Source organism: Malaclemys terrapin, chromosome 3, assembly GCF_027887155.1.
Source record: "Malaclemys terrapin pileata isolate rMalTer1 chromosome 3, rMalTer1.hap1, whole genome shotgun sequence".
In the NCBI taxonomy this organism is placed as follows: Eukaryota; Metazoa; Chordata; order Testudines; family Emydidae; genus Malaclemys; species Malaclemys terrapin.
Window position 1 is genome coordinate 119,684,567 of NC_071507.1, and position 26,602 is coordinate 119,711,168.

Consider the following 26,602-nt stretch of genomic DNA (forward strand, 5'->3'; position numbering starts at 1 on the left):
TGCAGGTTAGTTAGTGGAGAATTCTGACAACCAATGAATATAATCTTGGCAAGCAAAGAGAAAAATGAGGTTTTATAATCGAAATGCCTCACCGAATCTTGGCATACGCCAGCTTCTTCAAATTTCGGTGTCGACTTCATACATCCAAATAATAGTGGGCTGATTTTCAAAGGCTAACTTAGTGAATGCAGCAGGCAGGGCCGGCTCTAGGTTTTTTTTGCCGCCCCAAGCTCAGGTGGGGCTGGGTTTGCAGGCAGCGCTGGAAGCGGAGGGAGTGATGTCATCTTCTCCCAGTGCCTACGGGGGCTTTACCCCCTCCCCCGCCCTGCCGCACAGAGAAGCCCCGATATAAGGGGTGGCACAAGGCAGCCCAGCAGCCAGTCTGCAGATGAGGTGGCGCAGCCCCAGCTCCCCAGCAGGATTCGCCCTCTCCTCCCCAGGTAGCGGCTGGGCCCTGGCAGCTCAGCATCCCGGGGCTGGGGGTTCCCCTTCCCGCTGCAGCTGGGGGTGCGGTGCCCTCGCCCCGTCTAAGTGGCGCAGCTCCGAGAGTGCAACTGCCCCGAAAAAAAAGGACGGCCAGAATGCCGCCTCTGGAAATGTGCCTCCCCAAGCATGTGATTGCTTTGCTGGTGCCTTGAGCCGGTCATGGCAGCAGGTGCCCAGTATCTTTGAAAGTCGGGTCACTTTGATTTAGATATCTAACTTTTAAGCAAGTGAGCTTGAAAATTCTGGCCATAGTGCCTATATTTTATTGCATCCTGGAAGTAACTGCTAAGAAACTGGCACAGTGTCTAATGTATAAAAACATTTTTTTATTTTACAATCGTGTTTCATCAATTTGTATATCTGATTTAAATATTTTGTTTTCTGTTAATAATCAGAATTACTGCCATTCACTCTTTGAGTATATAACTCAGATTTGTTCACTAGTCTGGGGGCAGAGAGGGGGAATTAAAGGAATCATTAAATGAATTCTTTTCACCAAAGGTATACTGACTAATTTTCTATTGTGAGAACTGAAACAAATACTTTAAAAGATATCAAGATATTGCTTTCCTGCTAACAGCTATTTAAATAAATCCATCTTTTTCTTTTTTGTGGTGTTAGGGTGGGAAGGAGCACGGCGTTCCAATACTAATCTCTGAAATCCACCCTGGTCAGCCTGCTGACCGATGTGGAGGTCTGCATGTTGGAGATGCCATTCTAGCAGTAAATGGAGTGAATCTGAGAGATGCCAAACATAAAGAAGCAGTAACTATTCTTTCCCAGCAGGTAACTTATATTATCCATCACTATGTGGATATGTCTTCTTTCTTCTTACCTATTGAGTTGCTTGGCATTTTTAAATTTTCTTTCAACCCTAGCACTTGTGTTTAGATAGTGTTTCCTGCAGCTGTATCATCTATGTTTTTATGCTCTTAGATATTGCTTTGATGCGCTTAAGATAGGCTGGGTCAGTACTTAGATTGGAGCCTTCCATCTAACTGTGTAAAGAAGCATTATTGATTATTATTCTCTGTCAGTACTAAACTATTGAAACCATATTTTGTCCAAAACCTGAAATATTACTTTTATTGGAAACGTTGCCATGATTTCTCATGAAAATTGTAAATTAGTTATCTCATATCCCCATTCTCTGTGGGCTGGACTACATCTCCCATGATGCACCATGGCCTCCCTTGATGTACTTGCCTTTCCTCTCCAAATAATTAATAGATTTACTTAAATTCTTGGTAAACTTGTTCTTCACTAAGCATAAGTTTTGCAGACTTGGGGATCATACACTGTATTATTCATTCATAGCAAAAAATGTTTAATCCCTACTTTAATGCAAATTTCAGTGCATCCTAAACTATAGAGCTATTATTGCACTTCGATGAGTAAGTGGTTAATTCATATATTTTCCCAAAGCATTTCAGATATTCAACAAAATATACTTGTTAGCAGTCCAGTTTAACCCCCTAGCCATTTTGTGAAATAAGTAACATGATAATCTTTATTGTATTCTAGAGAGGGGAGATTGAATTTGAAGTGGTGTATGTTGCTCCAGAGGTAGACTCAGATGACGAAAATGTAGAATATGAGGATGAAAGTGGACATCGCTATCGCTTGTATCTTGATGAATTGGAGGAAGGTGGAAATTCAGGTTCTAATAGGAAAAATGCAAGTGCAGCTGTCAAACCATCAGAAGGTAAAACTTCTTTTGCCTAAATGTTAAAAGCTGAAACTTCATTATACAAACCTGTTTGACTGGAATTAAGAATTTTTAATGAATTTCATATGCCATCATGCAGCCAACTCACCTGGCTTTGTTAGGTCTCTCTGAAGTTCCTCATTCAGTCGTCTTGGCTAGCCTAGATAAATCTGTATTATCTGCAGATTTTCACTTTCTCTTAACCATGTTCCCATGCGAAAATTGACTATTCCTACTTTTTGTTTTCTGACTCTTGTCCAATCTTAATACATGACAATTGGTTCTTCTTTGTCCACTGTTTTGTAGATGTGTTCAAATATTTCTTCTAGATTAGAGAAGCATGATTTTCCTTTACAGAAGCAGTGCAGATTTTCCTATCATATTATATTTATCTAGAAGTCTTTATAGTTCTATTTTTTAGTTATTTTAATGAGTTTTCCAGTTTCTGAAGTAAAGCTCATTGGTTTGTAATTCCTCAGATCACCTCAGCACCTGTTTAAAAAAAAGTATTTTTAATTTGCAGTGTTTGATAAGAAACCAAGTGTTGATGGACATGAAAATGGAGACCTAGGAAATTCAGTTCAAACTCCCTTAGAAGAGACTGCACCCAAACTAGCTGATTCTGCTGAGTCCTTGCCCTAAAGAAATCGACTGGCCTGATCACTTCTTCAGGAAAGATGGATAATCAGTATATAGACTGTTCCAAATTTTATATACCATAGTAGGTTGTAAAAGGACTATTAAAAATCAAAGGAAACCTGTATTACTGTTGCCTAAAAAAAATGGCGGTTACCTCAGGGCTTCTTTGTGAGAAATTCATAACGTGTAAAGCTCTGTTCTGTGACACACATTAGTTAACACATTGCATGTAAAATGGATTTTCCTTGAACTGTGAGCACCAAAGCATGTGGTTTCCAAAAGATAATCTTAATGCATTCAGCTTTGGATCCTATTGATGTCCTTGAAGGGTGTAGAATAAAATTGTAGCCAGTTTTATTTTGTTCCTTTGCCACTGAGTAAAAGCAAAGAATTAACAGCACTTTGATCCAAACTAATCTTTAACTGTTAAAAAGGGGAGAAGTGAATATTTACCACTGCATCCCTGAATTTTCCATTTAGGTTTTTGAGCTACAATTAAAGAAGGGGGGCGGAGAGGAAAAGGGGGAACAAAAATGTCATGACTCAGATTTTCATAATAGCAAAAAGCAAATGTTTTAGTTTAAGAAAACAAAAATGGAAAGAACAACTGTTGAGTATTGTAAATTCTGATCTCCCAATACAATCCTTTTACATCTGAGGAGATTTTCAGCATTATTTAATTTCTTTAAACAATTTATTGCCAATCAATGCTGCACTTAAAATATTCTCCAAAAATATTTAAACAGAGCACTGTTCTGTTTGTTTTTTAAATGCAAAATTAGTGTAAAAATAGCTTAATGCTTGTTCAGAATTATGTCTGCCCTTGTGCATTGTATCTGAGCATCATACAGTCAGTATTGGTTATTGAATGTATACTGTTAGAACTGATATGAAGTAGTTTTATACATTGAGTTGTTCATCATGGGCTTGATCCTATGAGATGCTGAGTACTTTTGGATGGGTACTGAACATGCTCAATTCCCATTGAAATTATCTTTAAATCAAAGGGAGTTGAAGACATGCCATATCTCGCAGCAGGTGCTCAGAGCCATGAAGTATCTGGTCCTAAATGGTATGAGAGTTCTCTTAGCCTATAGCATTTTAATTGTTACTGTTTAAATGAAATACTGTTGCCTTCCAAGAGCAGTTATATCCTAAAATAGATAATTGATGTACATCTAAAGGCCCAAGGCATGTTTGGAAAATGGTGAAGTTAATGGTGGTTTTCTTGGCTAGTTTCTCATGCTGTATCTATAGAAATTTTAGTGAAACACAATATGCTCCATATGCAAACTATAAAAAAATGTAATAGCTTTTATTAACCCAGGATAAAGCACGAAATGCCTGCTCTCCTATTTACTGCTATGCAGACTGTTAAACTGTAATGTGAAAAGATGAGATTTTGTATTTTGAGAGTGAAACTAATGTGAAATAACAGCTTTGCAAATGTTACTGTATTGATGTACATAAAGAGAAAAAAATCTCTAAGGCCTTTAGAGGAATATCAATTAATCTAATGTTTAATGTTCAAAACTTTTGATGTAGAACACAGTTACTCATCCCTCTTAGGAGCACTATATATATGTTTATAGAGATATCTTTAAAATGTATATACTTTATTCAAAGATTTTGCTATTTATAAAACCTTTAACTGTTGCTCTTTTCATGAATTTTTGTGCATGGTTCCATTCACTCAAAAAGCGGTTTCATTTACAGAAATTTTTTTTGTGGTAAAGCATATTAAAATACTCTAGAATATTGCCTCTAAGCATATGTTAATATTTAAAAAAATATTTAAATAATAGGGCTGAATTCATAAGAAACATATCACCAGTTGCTTATGAAGGCATCTTTCTACGCCTCTGAAGCTCCATGTATTACATGAATTGTTCAGGTGCATTTTAGCAGATGAAGTCATTGCTGTAATGTTGCATCCAGATGTGTGTCACATCTACTGTCATTCCAGTAAGGTGTACTCTGAAGCTGAGTGTAGCATGGAGCTCATTGTATTTCTCTGTCAGAGAAGGCAGTTCAGTTTTCACTTTTCTGGTATTCCTTCTCTGTTTGAAGACGTTAGACATGGCCTTCTGTCATGTCTAGGGAAGCTGCATAGGGATATTTATCTGTGGGAAAGAGGAAGTCCCTTCACCCCCTTGAAGCACCTAGAATCTTCCATTTCAAATACTTTCGGCCATGTCCAGTTTGAGGTTGGACATGGTTGCTGAAATTGTTTTCCTTCCATCACCACTCTGTTTGCCTGCTGCTTTGATCATCCTATAGGTGAGATCAGTGATAGAAGTGGTGTACTGGCTGGGAAGATGACCAGCATTGACAAATTAATGCCAAAATTCCCCCCCTGTCAGTTTTTCTGACCTTTGTTTGGGAAGCCCTGAGTTGAACAATATTGCTAGGACTTTCTGTGAAAGGATAGTGTGGTTGTACTCCATACTTCCGGCTGTAACACTCCAGATTTATTGTTGGGATAGTGAAACTATTAGAAGTTTTTTTTTTTAAGGTGACACTAGTTTAACTACAAGTTGCAATATCTAAATGCAATCTATAAATACGTTACTCTGTTTTGCCAATAACTGGAACACTCAAACCCGCTGGTTCCCAGGGGTTGATTTGAGTTAGTCATGAAGAGTTTCCAAGGAAAGTAAGATTTTCATTTTTTATTTTTAAAAAAGTATAGAACATTGTTTACTTGTATATATTTTACTTCAGATAATAAAACAAAGCTCTTAAGAGAATAGAGTGCAGCTTTGTGTGTATAATTCCTTGGCCATATTTTTAAAATCTTCAGTGGAATAGCTATCTCTTGGCTTTTTAAAGGTGAATGGAGTTTGAAGGGATGTGGGACCACTGCTTGCTAAGAAACAAGCTTGATGGCAGTAAAGTAACTTGGGTCATAAATTGTGTTTTTTGTATTTCCGTGGTAGAAGTGTATTTACTACAGTGGAGAGGGTTTGTATGTATCTCAAACTTACCACAGATGTGTTGATAATGGATATGGTGAGCAATATTCAGATGTTATTTATTGTATAATCTGTCCAAACACCCTTCCATCTTGGGTTGGTCTCATATCTGTGGAAGGTGTAACATTTTGCAACAATTGTATTATACCTAGTTAAGCTGAGTTTCATATTTTTTTATTAGCCTGTAAATAAAGATGGGATCTTATGCATTATAATAGTTTCTGATCCTAATTTACAATTAACATTTGAGGTTTTCTCTGTTTTATTGATAAAATGTGAATAGGCAGCTAACAGCATACGTGATCTGCTTCTGCTAAATTTATTGTTTTACATCCAAATACAGAGTATCAAGCACAAACAAAAATCAACCCCCTAAACATAAAGATTAAAGCTAATCCAATCTTGGTCAGTGAGGTGTAACAGCAAATTAAAGAAAAAGGGAGATGGAGGTGTAGGAGACCTCTAAAAAATAATTAAATTTGGGAGATGTTTCTTGTTGCAGTTTTTCTATACGGGGATGGGGGAACAATCTGATAAACACAAAGTGTTCGGTTATAATGCTATAAACATCTCATAGCCATAAGCCAAAAAGAGCTGCAAAGATCCAGACCATTGAAAAACGGTCAAAGGATTAAATCTTTGGACACTATTGGAAACATGAATATATCCTCCTTTTCTATTTGATATGGTAAAAGAATAACAGGTGGGATGTGTATGTGTGTGTGTTGGTTTTTATATTATGGGCATACAGTAGATGCCATCCCTTGGAATGTTGGTAATTTCTAGTAATCCCTTAAAATTAATTTGTATTAAAGCTTTTCAGTTCACATTTGAAGAGCCCCTAACTAATATTTGCTTTATTACAAAACAGTTCTATTATAAAAATAATATTTAAAATTTCCTTTTACTTACCCTTGAGTTCAAGCTCTTCTTTTTCCCCTGTAAAAGCTGATATCCACAAGAACCTGAAACAGCATTTTTCTGTGTTCTCTACACTGTTTTAAGTTTTATTACTGTAATGTCTAAGAACCAATCAAGAACGGGGCCCCATTGTACGAAGCACTGCACAAACAGAAGTAAATAGTCCCTGTCCCAGAGAGCTTACAATCTACATAGAGCGGATAGACACAGGGTGGGCAAAGAGGTAGAACGCATCAGCAGAGTGAACAATGTGATGGCACAAAACATATTAGTTCCATGGGAGAAGCAGAGGAGAAGAGACTGAGGGAAGGAGAGGGTTGGATTGGCAAACAGCCAATCAGCACATAGCAAAGAAAGTACAACAGTGTTTCCCAAACTTGGGACACTGCTTGTGTAGGGAAAGCCCCTGGTGGGCCAGGCTGGTTTGTGTACCTGCCGCATCCGCAGATCCGGCTGATCGCGCCTCCCACTGGCTGCGGTTCACTGCTCCAGGCCAATGGGAGCCGCTGGAAGCGGCGCGGGCCAAGGAACTTACTGGCTGCCACTTCCAGCAGCTCCCGTTGGCCTGGAGCAGCGAACTGCGGCCAGCGGGAGCAGCGAACTGCGGCCAGCGGGAGCCGCGATTGGCCAGACCTGTGGACGCAGCAGGTAAACTGGCTCGGCCCGCCAGGGGCTTTCCCTACACAAGCAGCGTCCCAAGTTTGGGAAACACTGAAGTACAAACTGCAGAAAGTTGTCTGAAGGTCCCTGCTTTGGCTGCTTCTGCAGCTGCCCCATCGGCTGGAGTCTTTGGCTGGTTCCTCCATATACTTGTCTCCCAAGCCCACGTGGCAGGGGCAGAGAGGAAGCATCACTTGGGTCTTAGTTTCCCTAGATTGGTGCAGGGGATCTCCCTGACATATTTCTGGGCCTGGGAGGTGCTGGGAGAAAGGGTGGCTCTAGTTGGACCCCATTTTACTACCTCCTCCCCCCGCCCCCTGTGCCGGAGTCCCTGCTTTTGACTTCTGCAGTTGCTTCTACTGGCTGGAGTATTTGGCTTGTTCCTCTGCAACTTTTTCAGGCAACATGGCAGTGGCAGTGAGGCACAATCTAGGTCCTAGTTTCCTGTGGGAGGAGGGGTGCATGGAGGATCAACTCTTGCAGAGAAAGCTGCACTGTAGGCTTGAAAAGATGATGTGATTTTCAAATAGTTCTAACTTTTTTCCTTAGGCCTTTTCTGTTCTGGACCTGTCTTTGCACACACAAAGAAATTGAGGGTTGGTAATGTAGCAGGCCTGTTTGTAGAATGGGGGTGGTATTTTCTGCAGACTGAAAATCTGAGTAAGGATGCTGCAGAATACTGTATGTGCACTGAGTGGTGAATCTTTAATATTACAGGAATGCAAGTTACCGGTAAACTTATGGCTGCCTTTAACAGACAAGCACTAGTTCAATTGCTTTTCCCTCCCTTCCCCTCCTTCATTTAGGGGCTTTTGAAAATATTACCCATGGGCTTTAGCTTTCTCAGACATCATATAGTTATTAGAGAGACAAGGTGAGTGAGATAATACCTTTTATTGGACCAACTTCTGTTGGTGAGAGAGACAAGGTTTTGAACTTACACATAGTTCTTCTTCAGGTGACCTGGTAGGATCTATGCTGGCAGCCCTGTCATCTCTGAAGAAGAGGAGGACCTCTGTGTAAGCTCAAAAGATTCTTTCTCTCACCAACAGAAATTGGTCTAATAAAAGATATTACCTGGCCCACCTTGTCTTTCCAGTATCTTGGGACCAACATGGCTACAACAACACTGCATTCCCTATAGTTATGCCAGCCTTATTCACAGAGCACTGAGGACAAGGGTATCTGTTCTCAGTGAATTGCACTGAGGAAAAGCAGCACAGATGCAAATGTTTGGAAAACTACTTATAGGACATTCAAAAGGCATGTCTGCAGTCCCTATTGAAATATGTGAGAATAGCTAGATTATTTTTAATGAAATCATGCAAAAATGGTAACATGTTTTTTAAACCATCCTCTCAAACAGGGATGATTTGTATCAGAGACCATACCCAGGTCCTCACCTCTCCCACCACAATGATTGTCTTCCCAGCTTCATGACCCTTCCTCAACCTTCCTTCTCCTTCCACATCAAGCACCCTAACCCAGCTCTCCACTGTTGCTTACCCTTCTCCTAGCCTGATAGCCACTCTCACTTGCCTACCTCCTCGCTGCAGTCACTTCCAGATCCCTGCTGGTTCACTTCATCAATCACATGGCCATGAGCACTCAGCTGACTGCTTGCCAACTGCTGGGTCACTGCCAACAAGTTAACAACCAGCAATGAAGAAGCAGAGCTTTTTTTTTATAAGTGTTTTTATAAGTGACTACAAGGCACTTCAGGTATTTCAATAGACACCTTTTGATCAATCAAAATAAGTGCCAAGGATCAGGAAGGGTCTCTCTTGGCAGGGAGATATCTGGTGACTTGCCTGTTTAAGGAAGGTTAACAAACTTGTTACCAAATATATCTGTAAAACTTGGCAGGTCCTTGCTGGATTAAATCTTAATCTTCCTGGTAATGGCATATTAGTGAGTGCACGTAAACTAGCATATCATGGTGGGGGTATCCTGTGAAGGTTGACATCTAAGGGTACTTCCCTTCTCACTGACTAAGCTTTTCTATGTTTTAGGATCAGTTTGCCTAAGGGAAGGGAAACATTAACCTTGAGGACACTGCGTGTAAATATATTTGTCCTCAGCCCTCTGTATATAGGAGCATATTTGCCTTAGTAACTCTTCTCCTAACACAAGGCTTACTCCAGCTGACTCTTGAGCCCCCCTTTGGGGGGGGGGGTGTGTGCGCGCGCGCGCATGCGCATTGGCCTGTCCTTTCTCCCTCATAGTGGGTGGAGAGTTTTTGATTGGTTTGTTTTTTACATGCCCTACTTTGCTTCCTGCTAGCTACTTCCCATCTTAGGCTGCGGTGACACAGCTGCCTTCTCCCTGATACTTGTGGCATGAGGTGGAGCAGCATGAGAAGGAGCAGGCTGGAGCAGAAAGATGCATCCCCAGGAGTGGAGAGGTGTGGATGTTCTGGACTCAAAGATACCCAGAAACCTGCTCCTCCCTGGCACAACATCTCCTATTGGACACCAGGTGACATCCACCTGGGGATTTGCTAGCTTTGTAAAGGTTGAGACAACATACATACATGGTGTATTTAATTATTCAGGCTATCAATGGGCTGACAAAGATATCCTTTGTTATCCCTTTGTTACCCAAGGAGTGCTTAGTGATCTCTTGAGGGATACATTCTAGTTACCACATTCATATTTTTGAGTTCCTAGATGCTACAATGATGAGTGCCATTGAAATAACTACAAATAAATAATAGCTGTGGGTGCATCTCAGATTATGAACATGGAGGTGAAGCTACAAAGCATCTCCCCACAGGATCTAAGTACCAATGCATTCAGAGTGTGCGCCCTGATCTTGTAATTGGCTTCACATAGGTGTAAGGGACTGCCTAAGTGGAACTAATTATCGAATCAGGGCCTCAGTACTTAGCACTCATGGTTTTGGACTTGAGAGTACAGATGAGGTGGACTTTCTAGAAGGAAACTATCAACTGAAGTAAAGATTTCTGTGTAGGCAGATGTGTGAAAACAGCATCTTTCATTCATAAACATTAAGTTTTACCTGAATGCTCAGCTCTTCCTTCCTCATAAAATGAATGAGGGTAGGGGGAAATTCTAAAATTTTGTTTGGTCCTAAAATTGTTTTTTCTTCCAGACAATCTTAAATCCAGGTAAAACATGTCTGAATTGATTTTAGCTTTTTTGAGAGAGAGAGAGAGAGAGAGAGAGAGAGAGAATCTGTGTTCTGTTAACAAGATCCATATGCATTAATGTGGTGGTTCTCTCAAGCTGTTAGAGTTGATTAAATAGGAAAAGGGCAACTTTATTTTATGCTACCTTCATGGATGGGAGCAAAAACAAAACCTGTCCATTTCTGTAAGTAAATAATTCGAATTTGTCATCAGAATCATAAATATATGTTAATGGTGGGCAACATAATCTCAATGCTAATATGCTAAGAACTTGGTGTTTTAATTTAGTATCACAAGGGGGCAGCAAGTTCCTTTAATATCCTTTAAGCTAACTTGGTTTCAAAGCAAGGTTTTTAAATGCAAATAAATATACCATCATTGTCAACTTCTTTTTTTTTTTTAATTAAAATTTTTTAAACAAAGCTTGTCCTTCAGAAATTGTTCCAATAATGCAGAGTCTTTGACGAGAACACAGGCTTTTTGGCTGATAGCCCATGGAAAGCATTTGGAGTCCAAGATGTAATAACCTTATGATAAGGGCTACATGTGTAAGTCACTGGTTTTACTATAGCTGTAAGATCATATTAATTATTAGAATATTTACACTGATGTTTGAACATGATCCTCCAGAGACACACACACAAATTGATATGGTTTCAGGCAGGGCTTAAATTCAGCCAGCATTGTCTGGAGTGGAGCACTGCTAAATATTTTAGCCCCGTGAGGATGAAGCCCTGAGCCCCAGCGTCACTCTCCACTGTGGGGCTAAAGCCCTGAGCCCTGGCAGCTTCCCACACAGAATGGGGGTCGGGGAGCGTGTTGGGCTCCAGGAAATACTCTGAGAATTTAAGCCCTGGTTTCAGGCATCACTGGATAATGGTGTCAGTGGAGGATCATGTTTAAACATCAAGGTAAATATTCTAAAAATTGTTCATTCGATTTTGCACTTGTAGTGGAAACACTAACTTTTGCTATTACATCTTTGTGAGTGAACTTAGTGTTCCTCAAAGCCAGGGACCAATGGCACTGGTAAACCGCAGTCAGGGGTATGGGGATAATTTGTATAGTGGGGGTGCTGAGAGCCATTGAACCAACCTATAAAACCTGCATATGATGGAAACCACTTCAAGCCAGGGGGTGTGGCAGCACCCCTAGTTCCAGCACACAAGTCATAATTGAGGGCATAGAATATTTCTAGTCCTGGGTGCTCTCTGGAAGCCAGTTGTGCCAAACCATATGGTGGTTTTGGGAGGATGACAAATGAAAACAAGGCAGGGACCGGACCACCATCACGGTAGTTTCACTGCACCCTGATTCGGGATTTGAAGCTAACTCTGTGGAGGAGATAAGTTAATTCAGTCACCTTTGAGAGCACCGTGCACCAAATCCCCCAAAAGTCATTATTTCATCTATTTCATTCTCCATTTTTGCCTCTGGGTAAGAGTGAATAATGTACCCAGTTGCCAAAGAATTGGAATGGTTATGAATCAGTTTACCATACGCTTGGTTGTAAGTAAAACTCAGGTCCTTGGATGTCCATTGTTGCTTATGGTTTCATGCCGATAAGGAAAGCAGGCTGGGAACCATGAGGGATGGAGTGTGACAAAAATTATCAGTCAGAATTATACCAGTCAAAATGAATTAGAGCTTATAAATGGGCATCTTAATAAATACCATATGCCAGTATGTGTAAACACCTAAGGCAGTAGGATAGTTAGTTCAGCAGCTCTACCAAAATACCCACTTATTGTCTAACTTGGATGGAAAGCTCCCAAAAGGTCATGGTCATGTATGCCTGAGTCTCTCTAGAAGACAAATAGTATGAGCAGTTCATATTCTTTTCACAGCTTAGTATGACTTTCACATTTCCATAATGCAGGATCCACATGTTTCCAGGTCACCCTATTCAAATTTTATAAAACTGTTTGTCAGAGCAGATGGTGTTACTTAAGGATAAAAAGCTTAGGCATACATAGGAAGACAAGCTGTCTCTTTAAGTAAGATCAGCTACTTGTTTTAGGCATCTTGGTCTTATCACCTAGGTTTCCATTGCCTGCAGAACACAGGGTTTTTCATGGATTTTTTTTTTTTAAGTCCTTTACATCTTGTGTGGGGAACTGGATTTTTTTTCTTGACTGACACCCCACCCTCTGGTGACCATGGACAAGTGGTTGTGTGCCTCTTTGCCTCAGTTTATCCATCTGTAAAATGAGACAGCTGCCTGGCAGAAGGTTAGTTAATATTTGGACAGTGCTTTGGGCTCTTGGCGGAAAAGGCTCTGGTTTCTAGTATCTGTGCATGAAGTATTAATGAACCTGATCAATGTGTTAGCCTAATGTAGCTATAAATGAACTCATGATCTTTCCTCCCCTTCTCTGATGATGAATGGTTACAATACCACCATCCTTTCTGCCAGCTTTCCCTCCTAGATTAGTCTCTTGGCTCCAGATCCTCAAAGGTATTTAGGTGCCCATCTTCTATTGATTTCAATGGGAGTTGCTGTCCACTAAAGCCCAGATCTTCAATGGGAGCTGGGCACCCAAATACCATTGAAGAGCTGGGCCTTAGTGTTCATCAAGGTCCTGCCAGCTCCTACTTCAAGCAACTTCTAGTAATCTACCTATCCCATGAAGCAATCAGCCTAGATGTCCCACTCTCTGTATATTTGTCTTGTTTTGTATTTAATTATTTTTGATGGGTCCTTTAAACTGTAGGCTTTTGGCATAGATCACCTGCCCTACGGCAGTATATACACTTTTAAGGCTAATTACTGCCTGTTGTGATCTGGTATGATTGACTAAAGAAACCCCACGATAGCTGAATAATTTGTGACAGACTGTATCCTTTCTCATTCTATTAACTAGCACAAAGTTGTGGTGATGAACATCAGATGTTCAAACCCATGGTTCCTTTTAAACTGAAGGATCGCTGCAGATCAGAAAAAGAGCTTTTCCAGTAAGGCCAGCTGAAGTTTGAAGTGACTAGCTATGACGTTTTAGGGTTCCCAAATTCTGGTCAGAATGTTTTCAGGAAGCGAAAGCATTGTCAGTGATACTGTGCTCTGTAGGTCAGTTCTGATGTCACTGTGCGGACGAATGAAATCATAGCTTAACTATAAAAAGTGTAAAGTGAAGTCTCAAAAAAGCAGTGATAACTTGACTAGGACAAAATAGTTGCATCTTTCACGGACTTCTTGCAATGCTTGTTTATAAATAAACAGGATGAGAAACTGGGAAATACCAAGCCAATGAGAGTTATCTGTGGTGGTGGTGAATAGATATATGTATGTTTTACATTGCTCAAGAGACGCTACTAAAAACATGATACTGAACAGCTTCTGCACATATCATACAGTACATTTGTTTGTAAGTTTGGAAAGACAAACTTGGGTGAAAGACTCCACAGCTACAATAAAATGTAGGTGAAGAAATTATTTTGTCCAGACAATACAATAAGATAACACCTAACAAGCCAGACATTTGGCTTCCTTCCTTATCACAAATGGTGTAATTTTCTCAAAATGAAAGACGTCTTTCCCCCCCATCCTTATCTGGTTTTAAAAGCAGCTTATCTGCCCGCTTTCTGCATAGCCTTCATGGCTTGTGGTGCTGTATTAGGGGATTTTAGTAAAAACCAAACACCAGTAGATTTTTTTTTTGTTTGTTTTAAGAGCAGAAAAGTGACTTGTGGAAATGGCACCTTCTCCCGAAATATATTTGTGTTGTGGGATTATTCAGAGTCAATTGTTGACGTGAGGAACTAAAATAAATTGCTGTCTTTTAACCCTACTAGTCCTGCATAGTCCAGCACAACTATAAGAAAATAAGCTACATTCTGTTCTAGCACTTGCATCGATAGCAATGGTTACTGTTTAAATTGCAAGGACAAAATTCTGCTCTCATTTGCACTTGTATGACCCCATTAAAGATGGGGTAAGAAGGCAGAATTTGAAGACAGTAGGGTTGCACAGTCATTGTGAGAAGAATTCAGCCTGTAGAATCTTTATTATGGGTGCTGATGCACAAGAAGGAAAAATCCAGCGTGCCTCCCAGATTCCAGGCTGAGTTTGCAGGGTGAGCAGTTAGAAGAACTATCATTGAGCAAATTTTACCAGGACTCAGCGAGACGCTATAAATAAGGAGCCCCCTGATGCCATTTTTACAGAGGCACTTTTCAGACTAGAACTGCGGTTTGATTATGTGAACATCTATCCCCTACGACCTGTCCTGAACCCACACAGGTCACCAAACTGCTACCCAGAGCTAATTACTTTGGTCACTGCTGCCCTAGACCAAATTTGAACCAATTTCCTGGTGGTGAAAGGCTATGTTTTCTATTACATTGCCAATCCCCTGTGCTTTCTGCTCATCTCCACAAAGCCCAGTTATTTAAAGACAAAAGGTTGGACCCAAAGATCAGTGCTCTCTATAACTTTGTCTGTGCACGTCTGAAGGCATGTCACCAGAGCACAACTCTGTTGCTTTAGCCCACTCAAAAGGCAGCGGTATGAGTTTCTCTTGGGTGATGCAAATGCTTGAATTGAGTCATTCTTATTGCTGTCGCACCTCCACAATGTGGCTCTCCAAACTCTTTTGAAAACAATGACTGAAGCCTCACTGCAGACACTGGCAGGGAATTATTACCTCTGGTAATAATTTTTACTGGTTAGAAACTGAGGCACAACAGGTTAATGGCCTGATTTTCAGAGATGCTCACTGGGAACTCTTCACTCAGGTCCTTAGTCAGGTGTTATCCCCTAGCCCTCATCCTGTCCAGACCTAAAATCCTCTTTCCTCAAATTGGTGGTGCTTTCACCTGGGGTTACCTGGCATGGCAAGGGAGAGTGAGTTAGAGCTTGAGTTTCACTTTCACTTGAGCTGGTAACCCACCCAGTTTACAGTGAAAACACACGAGTGCTGCTAGATTAGTCCTCCAATGCTATCCCATAATTCCCCAGGTGTGTCCAGAAGGACAGACAAATTCTCCTCTAATTCTCTGGTAAAGAATCATACAGAGGCTCAACATACTCCAGCCCAAAGACCTGTGGGATTTGTCCCTAGACTGAGGAGCACAGCACCAGTGAGGACACAGTTATGTGTGGTGTGGCTTTGCAGCATCACTGTTCACACCCAGGCTAGGCTAACCCACTGAAGCCAGTGCGGGATGAAAGTACTCAGCACCTATACAAATCAGGCCATGAAGTGTCTTTGTGGCTTGCCCAGCATCATGCAGCATCTTATTTCCCGCTGGCTCGGTTAGGCCAGTGTGCCAGCTCATGCTGAAATCTGTTCCCCTCCCCATACAGCCGCCCACCATAGAGATTTCCTTATTGTATGGATGGAAACAGGAGCGGCAACGTTCACTGATCAAAACTACCGCAGTTGTACAAAACAACCCCGGAGCCCCAAAAAATAACCCCTTAAGTCAGCCTTTGGCAATTGCACTTGAGCACAGCAATTCATTATTCTTTTGACAGGCAAGTGGGGTGTGTGGAAAGAGGAGAGTGCAGTTTGAGAAGGCTCATTTCCCATCCAGGTCTCAAACAACTGGGGTGGAGAACAATGGCTTGGGTTTTGTTTTGTTTTTTGCTTAAACGTCTCACATTGGTAAGGGGAAGGGTGCCTTTCAACTCAGGAGGGGCCAGCCAGAGAGCCATTTCGCAGCTGTCATTTTTCAGTTGTCGATAAGGTGGAAGAAGCTTTTCTTTTTGCTCTTCGATCTCAAGAGAGATTCTTTTAATGCATTTAGTTGCAAACTGATACGAGCAGTTTCAAACCCAGACCCTACACCTTAGTGGAGGCAAAGTTTTGCCACTGGCTTCATCTGGGCCCTGGAGGCTATGGCTCAGTTAATATTGAATGTACTGGTCCCTCCTCATGGAAGTGACTGCTGCATGCGAGAGGCTGGGTTGTTGAAATTCTCTTGCAGCAGCTCAAATTCCAGGGTAGGAGTAACATTATCTTCAGGGCTGGGAAGCCTTGTGGTTAGAGTGGAAAAAAAAATCACTGCAAGCCCAACCCCATAAGGATACAGACGTCTCATGTATTAAGGCTATTTTTTTCACTTTTTTCTACCACTCTATTTTCTCCATGTCCTTAGTCTCAGGTTACTGCTAAAATGAGACATTCTAAGACCTAGCAGGTTAAATTCAACCCTAGTGAATCCCTGGAAGTCATTGAAGTAAGAACAGGGATAAATTTGGCCCCAAGCAAGTAAGTGGCTCAGACCTGGGTATAATAAACTAGTCAAGGCTAGAATAATAGCCAGCGATGCTGCATCTCCGGCGTGATTCTTAAATGTATCCAGTTCAAAGTAATGTTAACCACACTCTGGCCACAAATAGCCCTGTCTGTCAAGTGCTGCTCTATGGTGCATGGATATGTCTTTTGTAAATCAAGTTAACTAGATGCAGATTACGCTGTTATGAGGAGTGACATGTCAGAACTGGTTAGCACAACCAGTCAGGATACGGAGACCACCCACGATATGGTCTGCCTTGATTCCACCACATGAAAGAAGGCACGGACACGTGGTATGGGTTTTAGCCAGGATGCAACTTTATCAGTCAAATTACATCCAATGTTCCTGGGGGAACAACAGCCCAGTGCAGTCACTCGCACCCCATAGATCCTTTGCCAATTTGGGGGCTCCCACCGCAGAGAGGGCCCTATTGTCACACTAGCAGGGTCTCTGGGTGTCTCCACTCGCCTGCTAGCATCCATCCCCCTTATGGGGGTTGAGGCAAGAGGGGACTTTGATCTTAGCCAGCACTGCCATCAAGCGCATTGGTGGGGCGGTCCTCCCGGGTAGCCCAGGCCCCTGGTTCCCATTTGCTGCCAAGGGGCTAGACACGATACCCCCATCTCATAAGGGGTTGCTCCCAGGATATCCCCTATGTTACTTTTTTGATCTGGAGCCTAAATCAGCAAGTTCCTACAATTTGATCAGTTTTGATCTGTGGACCTTGAGCTGTAGAGAGTCACCTTCCCACTGCACATCCTGTAGTTCGAGAGCCCACCTTGAAGAGTCACCCTTGGCTGACATGAGCAACTCACGGCCCCGGAAGGCCCTGAAGAAAACCCACAGAAAGGCTGCCCTAAAGAGTTTAGCTTCACCCCTTCCCCCCCCCCCCCCAACAGTAGACCCAAGGAAGAACCTCAACTAATGGCCTAAGGACCATGAGGTCACTGGCTTCCTGACATTGTTTGCATCTCGGCAGCCGAGGCTCCTTTCTACTGCAGCCTGTGGTTCATGAATCCCTAACCCACAGACCTGCAGTAAAAGACCACCCTGGCAAACCGCTTAGCTATAGCGAGCCCATGAACCACCAGATTTGGTGTTCTGGTGTAGGTCAGGCCCTGGGTGGACCCTCAGCTTCCCTGAAACTCCTCAAATGCCATCATGTGTCACCTAAAAAGGTGTGTGTACATGTGCTCCCTTGGCTGCAGATCCTGCTTCTAGCAACCAAGAGTCCATAGGGCCACCACCAGCATCCTGTTCTGGCACTTCCCTGGCCTCCGGGGCTAGTGCTCTGAATCAGTTGACCTGCAAGTGAGAGAGAGCATCGGCTATGCCACTGTTAGGCCCAGGCACATGCATAGGTTTGCCAACCCTCCTGGATTGGCCGGGAGTCTCCCAGAATGGGCCGCGATGTCTCAGGCTACTGAAGCCAATCTGGAAGATTTTAAGCCTCTAAAAGTCCAGTTGGCGGTGCAGCGGAGTTATGGCAGGCTCCCTACCCGCCCTGGCTCTGCGCCATTCCAGGAAGTGGTTGGCACGTCCCTCTATCTCCTAGGCACAGGGTCGGCCAGGGGGGTCTCTGCATGCTGCCCCCACCCCGAGCACCGACTCTGCAGCTCCCATTGGCCAGGAACAGTGGCCAATGGGAGCTGTGGGGGCAGCGCCTGTGGATGCTGGCAGCGCGCAGAATGGCCTGGCTCCTTCACCTAGGAGCCAGACATGCCAGCTACTTGCGGGAGCCTGAGGTCAGCCTCGCCTGGCCAGAGCCTGCACTCCGAACTCCCTCTACACCCTGCCCCAGATCTGAGCTCCCTCCGGCAACCAAACTCCCTCCCAGAGCCTGCACCCAACCCCCCTCCTGCACTCCAACCCCCCCCCCCCGGCCCCTTCCACACTCCGAACCCCTCAGCCCCACCCCCGAGCCCAGAGTCTGCACCCTCTCCTGCACCACAACCCCATGCCCCAGCCCAGTGAAAGTGAGTGAGGGTGGAGGAGAGCAAGTAACAGAGGAAGGGGAGATGTAGTAGGGGGCAGGGCCTCTGAGAAGGGGTGGGGCAGGAGTGTGGCCTCAGGAGTAGGCAGGGCAGGGGCGAGGCAAGGATGTTTGGGTCTGTGCAATTAGACAGTTGGCAACCCTCCACATGCGTGGCAGTGAAATGAATGTTGCATGCACATTTCTGTTTGGTAATGTAAATGGTAATGGTAATGTTAAACATCTCTAGACAGAAGCAAGTGCTTGGAGAGCTTTAGTCCTAGTCAGGATTCCAGGCAGATGGAGTCACTCCTTCACTTCCCTCTGAAGGGCTGCTGTGCGCCATGCTAGCAAGTGAAATCTCTCTTCCACAGGCCAGTGAGTGAGACATGTGCTAGACTAAGTCCTGGTGTCCTGCCCTGAAATCATGCCAGCAGCAGTGTGCAGCCCAGTTCCTGCCAGGGAGGCCAAAGGAGAGAAACTTCTGTTTAGAGCATAATGTGCACATTACACAAACATGGGCCATTTGGGGCAAGTAGGACTCCATTCCAGGGGTGGCTCTGCGCACCTCAGCACCTGAGCTGCATGCCCCAGGCCTACCGGAGGGCACTCTAGGAGCGTGAGATGGAAGAAATTCCAGAATTGAGCCCTTTCCTCCATTCAGGGATCTGATGAGGAGTGTGCAGTTCCTCGTGCACTCACTCTGTAGCCAGTCTGGGGAGGCCACAAAACCCTGCTCTGACTGGAAAAATTAATAATAATATAATAATAAATGGAGATATACCTATCTCATAGAACTGGAAGGGACCTTGGAAGGTCATCAAGTCCAGTCCCCTGCCTTCACTAGCAGGACCAATTTTTTTGTCCCAGATCCCTAAATGGTCCCCTCAAGGATTGAACTCACAACCCTGGGTTTAGCGGGCCAATGCTCAAAACACTGAGCTATCCCTCCCCCTAGTGAGTGTGGTCTTTGAGCTGGACAGCTCTGCAAACGCAGAGATGGACACTCAAAGCCGTGTGAGGCATAGTCGGATAATTCAAACATTGGCTAGGAAAGGGGGTTAAACTCCCACCTACATTAATGCTTTGTCTTGAGGACCCTGTTAGGATTTAGGGCTCACAGGAGCTGCCTTTGGATTCTCACAGTTAACAGACCAGCCTGCAGCCCTGCAAAGGCAAAGGCTGCATCATGCTTTGGGGCCGTGGCTCAATCTCGTGGGGCTACCATGTTTAGCCATAGCCCCAGCGTGGCAGAGATACTAGCAGACAGGTGGCGCCTTACTCAACAAGTAGAGTCATGAGAAGGAAGGGTTTGGTGGAGGGGAAAGTATGGGAAGGTTTCTGCCCAAACATTACACCAGCCCAATTAGGCTAACTGCCAGCTCAGTTCTGTACAACCTCCCTTGCAAGTCCCTTCCTGCAGTTCATACCAGTGTTTGCTCACTGCATGGTTCACAGCAGGGCTTTTCAAACACCTTTCAGCAGCTGCTCTATTCCTACCCCCAGTGTCTGGGTTTCCCTTGGAAGGGGTGGGGCTCAGCAAGGTATGGGAAGAGTATTTGCCTTCCAAGAGCAGATGATTGATTGTCCTTGCCCAGCTTGTTAGAATTGAAAAGGCTGCATTCTCCTGGCCAAAGACTCGTCAAGGGACTAAGCAGAGATAAAGTGGAGACAGACCCAGCCACTATTTTGGGGGCGGAGGGGAGAAGAGGCAACTTTTATAACCTTTGCCTGTTGTAGGAACTGTGGGATTTATGGGCACTGATAGCCACCAGAACTCGGTGGAAAGTTATGAACGCAGTATGCTTAGGAGCGGAAGTTCCCCATTTTTGGGGTAGGATAGACATGATACAGGATCTGCCAGCGAAGGGCCTAACTACAGTAAGGAAGTTTGCCCTAAGAGTGCCACAGGACTCTTTGCTGCCCTAAGAGTGAAACCCGTGTGTGTCTGCCTGAAGCAGGGCTGTAACCCATTAAATTGCAGTAGGAACAGCCTTGGACATTATATTTGGCGTGGAAATGGACACTCCTCAATAGGTGTTTTATTCTTTCCGTCTTGCTGACCACATCTCAGAGGGACAAAGTCACCCCAGACACACTAGCTACTGCCAGGGAGCAGAGGGTTCCGTTTTCACTTCCAAAAGTGCTAGTGTCTATGTTGTGTCTAGGTTTAGGCTGCAAGCATGGCCAGTGCCCCACAGGAGGTGAGGGGAGACCACACACATGGGGAATGCTCAGATAGAAAGGGGCTGTGGACTAGGAGCAAGAACCACACGAGGGAGCGCCTGCCCCAGGCCCAGATCAGGACAATCAACTCAGCCCCCACGCTGCCTTGCTGGAGCAGTGATGGGCCCAGGGTAAGAACCAACTAGACTAGCGTAGCAAGCCAGAGGCACTAAATAAATTTCACCCCACAGGTTTGGGGGGCACACTTGGGTTTGCTCCTTAGGGAGCATTTGGCTGGGGTTAGGCCAGCCAAGCTCACAACCAACAGTTGCTGCTGCAACCAATTCAAGTCCCACAGGGCAGCAAACTCCCTTATGGGCATGGCCCACAGCCCGAGGCAGTCAGGATTTCCCAGTAGGGCTCTGCCTGGGCCATGGAGCTCAGCCCTGTCCTCCCTAGGAATTCCTAACCCCCACTGCCCTAGCGCCCCGAGCCCCACAGCGTAGGCTGAGGCAGCCCTTACCTTGACTCAGGACCTGGCCTGAGCAGCTTTGCATGGGGCACCATGAAAGCGAAACACTCCAAGGGAAAGCGATATAGGCATGGTCCCGCTGGCTTGCAGAGCTGCTGGCCCCCCTGCAGCAGCAGCAGGCAGAGCCCAGGGAGGCTGCCCCCCTGAGGTCCCATATGGGCTGGCGGGCAGACAGAAGCCAGCAAACAGGAAGTGGCCCTGAGGACGTACCTTATCATGGCGCCAAATCTTGTGCCAAGTTCCATGAAATCTTATGGCTCCAAGTCTTGTGAGATCTCAAGTCTACCCCAGAAAGTCCTGTGGGGGTTGGACATCTTGTTGGACCTGGCCTGTGCGGTCTTTTCTGCCTTCTCCCATAGCAAGCCACCAAATACCCCCCACCAGGCTCAGGGCCTCTTGGCAGGGCCCTTAACACAGCATTCCATGATGTAGAAAGTGCAATGGTCTTTGTGTACCAAATGCATAGCATACGTCTGGCTTTATAGTCTGTCCCCGCTCAGTGCCCAGAACTGCACCTGGGAAGTAGCAACTGACTGAGAAGCTGCAGTGGAGACTGAGCAGCATATGGCCCATTTTAAAAAAAATAAAAGGGTTTGGTGGCAAAAATCTTGGGAGCTTGGCCTTATCCCACCACATGGCACTCACTCCTCCAGGGTCAAGTCACTAAAACGTGCGGGAAGGAGACTGAAAATATTTGGGGAATTTTTTAAAGCACTTTCCTGTGACTATTAAAAAAAACAAAACATTTCATTGGGATTAATCAGGCTGTGTGTTGAGGCATGTTTGGGTGCTAGCAAGAGGATAAATAAGCAGGTGCTAACATGAACTGCACAGTGATATTCATACAGGGCTTTGCAGATGGAGGAATCAATTGGCCAGAAGATTATTATTATTATAGTACAAGCCATGTCATCGGTTGCTTAATAGCCTGACATTGATACGCTATCTCAGTGCCTCTTCCTGACAGCCTGGGAGTAGCTTTGATGACTTAGGGCCAGTCTATACTAGAAGCTGCAGCGCCTCTATGCCAGTGGGTAGGGCCCTACCAAATTCACGGTTCACGTTGGTCAATTTCATGGCCACAGGTCTTAAAATTGGTCAATTTCACAATGTTGTAACCATGCGGGTCCAAAAGGGGATGGGGGGAGGGTTCCAAAGCTGTTGTCGGGGGGTTGCAGGATTGCCATATGCACTTCTGTGCTGTCTTCAGAGCCCAGCAGCTGAAGTGTTTCCTGACTGAAGTGTTCCCAGAGTTTGCTGCAGCAGGGGGAGCGGGGGTGTAGAACAGGAAGACTCCCAGAGGTGGAGGTAGGTCCGATCTCCCCAGTGCTGCTGGGAGCACCTGAATCGGGGGCTCCTAGCTGCTAGTCAAGGCCAATGGTGGATTAACGCAATTTGAAAAATGGGTGACCCAGCCCTGGCTGAAGATACAGGGTGGAAGCTCTGAGCCCCAGCAGGCGCTGCGGGGGCTGAAGCCCTGAGCTTGGGTGCCCTGAGCCCCGGCAGGAGCCACAGGGGGAGGAGGGGGGGGGAGCAGAAGCCCCGGAGCTCGAGCGCCCAGACCCCAGGCAGGAGCCACGGGAGGCAGCCTCAAGCTGGGCAGGAACTGCTGGGGCTGGAAGCCCCGAGCCCTGGTGGCCCCTAGCCGGAGCCACTGTGTGTGTGGGGTGGGGGGAAGGAGCAGCAGCCCGGAGCCGCAGCAGGGGCAGCAGCAGCCCCCAGCCCTGGCACCCTGAGCTCCGAGAAGAGCCACGGGGGGCGGAAGCCCAGAGCCCAGGGCTGGGGCTGCTGCAGCACAGAAGCACCGATGGTACACCCTCACTCCTGTGCTGTCTGTGGAGGTGGGTCTGATCTCCCTCCAACAACAGCTGTGTCGGGAAGGACAAGTCCCATCCTTCCCCAGCCCGGCTGATTTTGGGGAGATCTTATTTCATGGTCTGTGAAATTGGTAGGGCCCTACTAATGGGAGAGAGATCTCCCGTCAGGATAACAAAACCAACTCCCTGAGAGGCTCTCCCACCAACATAGCGCTGCCCACACCAGGTGCTTAGGTCGGTGTAACTTACATCACTCAAGGCGCTTATTCACCCCCTTGAGCGATGTAAGTGGGAGTGTGTACAAGCCTTTGCTTGTTTGCAGAGTAACAAGTCGAACTAATTGGGTGGGTGGGTGGGTGAGTGGAGTATTGGTATCATGCTCATGAGGAGGGTATCCTCATCCCTTACTCATAAATCCAGCATGGAGTTTAGTCTTAGTTTCTTCCTTGGCTCTCTTCCCCGCCCCAAAAGTTACGGGTCAAAGAGACTAAATGAGGTGGAGTGATGAGAATTTATTTAGCAAGGACTGTATAGTCACATTAGCAGCACAACTGTTACTTTTCCACACGGTAAGGAACACCTATTTCTGGGTGTTTGTCAAATTTCTCCTCCGTCAGGATATGCAACAGCAGGAGTGTGAAGTGATGATAAAACAGAGCTAGACTCCAGTCCTGCCTGATAACGTTGCAAAGGTTGGTGTCCTTTATTTACACATGTATGTAAACAACAGAAAGTAAACAATACCACCCAATGTGGTGTAGCAAATAGGCTGCTGCAGTTTTACTTCAGGACTTGAAGTGTTTCATACATTTCACAGAAATTGCACTGACAGCAACATGGGAAGGCTACATAGTTACATTGGTTTTTCCGCACAGGAGAGACACACCAACACACACACTCCACAGTTTAGTTCAGCACCAGCAGAAGTCCACAGCACATTGCACCACTACAGTCCACAGCACATGCACAGTGAAACAAGCACAGGAAAACTAGTAAGAGCTCGTTTTAGAACCAGGTACGGCATGTTCTTAAATAAAATAATAATAATACTTTGTACTTTTATAGCACCTTCCACCCGAGGATCTCAAAGCGCTTTGCAAACAATTAATTTAGCCTCACTACAGCCCTTTGAGGCTGGTCAATATCGTTTCCATTTTATGGATGGGGAAACTAAAGATCCTGAGAAGCTAAGTGATTTGCTCAAGGCCACACATCTGTTAATAGAACTGCGATCTACTTGCTGGTTCTCAGCTCTGTGCCTTCAATACATGATTGTTCTTCGTCCCAACAAGAATAGGACTTCTTGACATTTTACAATACGCTTTTCAGTACAAAACAAGGCCCCAGTGTTGTAGGGAGAACAGCAATGGAAAGTCCCTGCCTCCACCCGGAGCCCCGTTAATTTCAGGGAGGCTCCAGGTGGGTGAAGGGTCCCAGTGCACAATGCATTGCAAGTATAGTGCCCAAACAAGAATCCAGGATGACCTTTCCAGCAAAAAAAAAAACTATTTGAAAACAACTTTGCTGATGTTTTAAATGTCATAGCAAACCACATACACATTGCACTGCCTGGTCTGCAAATACACCTCTACCCAGATATAACACTGTCCTTGGGAGCCAAAAAATCTTACCGCGTTATAGGTGAAACCGCGTTACATCGAACTTGCTTTGATCTGCCAGAGTGCGCAGCCCCGCCCCCCCCCCGGAGCGCTGCTTTACCGCATTATATCTGAATTATATTGTGTTATATCAGGTCGCGTTATATCGGGGTAGAGGTGTATTTCAGACAGAAGGGGCAAAACTCTGAACTTAAAAGAAAAATAATCCAAGAGTTCAATGAAAAGTTTAAAACTTACGCTGCTTGTAAATTGTCCTAATTCACATTTTAGCTCTACAGACACTTCTTGAAAAGCCAGATTCACAGATTTTGTATATTCCAAAAAAAGATGACGCTACAGTGATCACCACAATGAAAAACACTCTGCTTGAACCAAGACTGGTTTCAATCTTTTCCACTTGTCTTTAACATAAACAATAACATGGACAGACTCATCTTGCATCCTAATATCAAATTAAATTCAAGCATGTAAAGAAAAAAGTAGCTAAAAAGTAGCTAAAAAAGTAGCTACTAAGTTTGGTTTGAGTATCACAATGAATTGCTCATCCACCCTCTTGTGCACATTTATGCTTCAAGTAGTTTTATTTCTTCTGCTCTTCAAGAATAAAACTATTAAAATGCCTTATTTCCAGCTATCCTGGGAAAGGAAATGAACCACCACAGCCATAGGAGAATACAGTTTAAGACTGCTAACACAACAGAAGATAAAATAAAGTTCAGATGACCAAAAGATTTTTTGTACAAGAACTTCTGCAACAGCTGTTTTCCCTACTATTTAAATACATAGAACAAAACAGATGAAAGGAAACTCAGTTATTTTTCTTAAATAAAAACTATGTACAAATTGCACATATTACAAATCAGTTACAGAAAGCAGAGTCTTCACTGATAATTTTCTCTTGCTATAGTCAGTGATTATCAGTGTACTCTGGTCTTCAAGTGTCAGAACACAACAGAACTGCAATATTATGTACACAGGCGGAGTTTGTCTTCTAGCTGCCGGAGTGGGATCCTTTTAAACTATAATACATTCATTCCAGTAGCTATATAGGAACATTGTTCACTAGAGCAGCAAATCTCTCAACTCAGCAAGTCACAAGAGTGCTGTCATTGCTGTCTGGTTTATTGGTTTTAGGCAGTCTCTGGGCGTTGAATAACCCTCATTCACCAGTGAATTAGTTTGCGGTTTCTGATAGTCAGTACTGTAGCCCACTGAGGTCAAAACACAGTTAACTTTAGGTTTATCATAGTTGATTAGACTTTGCGGTGTTTGATAGTCCCCATTCCTGACATCGGTCCTACCCGAATTACTGAAACTGCCAGCAGAAAGGGAATGTTTATGAGCAGAAGAAATTACAGGTACATTGTAGTCAATTTCAGAGGGAAAAGTGTTCTCTCTTCCTAGATGCCTCTCTATAATAGGGGTGGCATATTCAGGCTCCTGGTTGGTCAAGGGCAACGCATATTCATGACGGCTAGCTCTGTGCGGGCAGTGATAGTGGTTCTCGATCACTGAACTATCTTTCTTCTCCTCATCCTCTGTGTCCATTGGTCTGAATGTGGATCCTTTTCTTGTTACCATCCCAGTTCCGATCATGAGAGGCTGCTGATAATCTAGAAAGAAGCATTAAAAGCTCAAAAATATATAGCCAGACTATTGGTTTCTTTGATTTCATCATATATAATGTAACAGGAGGCAGAGTTTAAAGACGTTAAG

At 44.3% G+C, this 26,602-nt stretch overlaps 2 protein-coding genes across 2 annotated transcripts in view; one reads left to right on the top strand and one right to left on the bottom strand.

Moving 5' to 3' along the window:
- The window catches only part of GOPC (golgi associated PDZ and coiled-coil motif containing), a 39,228-nt gene extending 33,208 nt beyond the window's left edge, over positions 1 to 6,020 (top strand). Inside the window, exons 6-8 of the mRNA XM_054023130.1 lie at positions 1,108 to 1,272; positions 2,011 to 2,191; positions 2,718 to 6,020. Coding sequence (XP_053879105.1) covers positions 1,108 to 1,272; positions 2,011 to 2,191; positions 2,718 to 2,836 — 465 coding nt within the window. The 3' untranslated portion in view covers positions 2,837 to 6,020. The remainder of the gene's footprint in view (positions 1 to 1,107; positions 1,273 to 2,010; positions 2,192 to 2,717) is intronic.
- A 17,926-nt stretch (positions 6,021 to 23,946) lies between these two features.
- Positions 23,947 to 26,602, bottom strand: part of DCBLD1 (discoidin, CUB and LCCL domain containing 1) — a 73,892-nt gene continuing 71,236 nt past the window's right edge. The window contains exon 15 of the mRNA XM_054024131.1: positions 23,947 to 26,499. Within this exon, the coding sequence (XP_053880106.1) occupies positions 25,979 to 26,499 (521 nt within the window). The 3' untranslated portion in view covers positions 23,947 to 25,978. The remainder of the gene's footprint in view (positions 26,500 to 26,602) is intronic.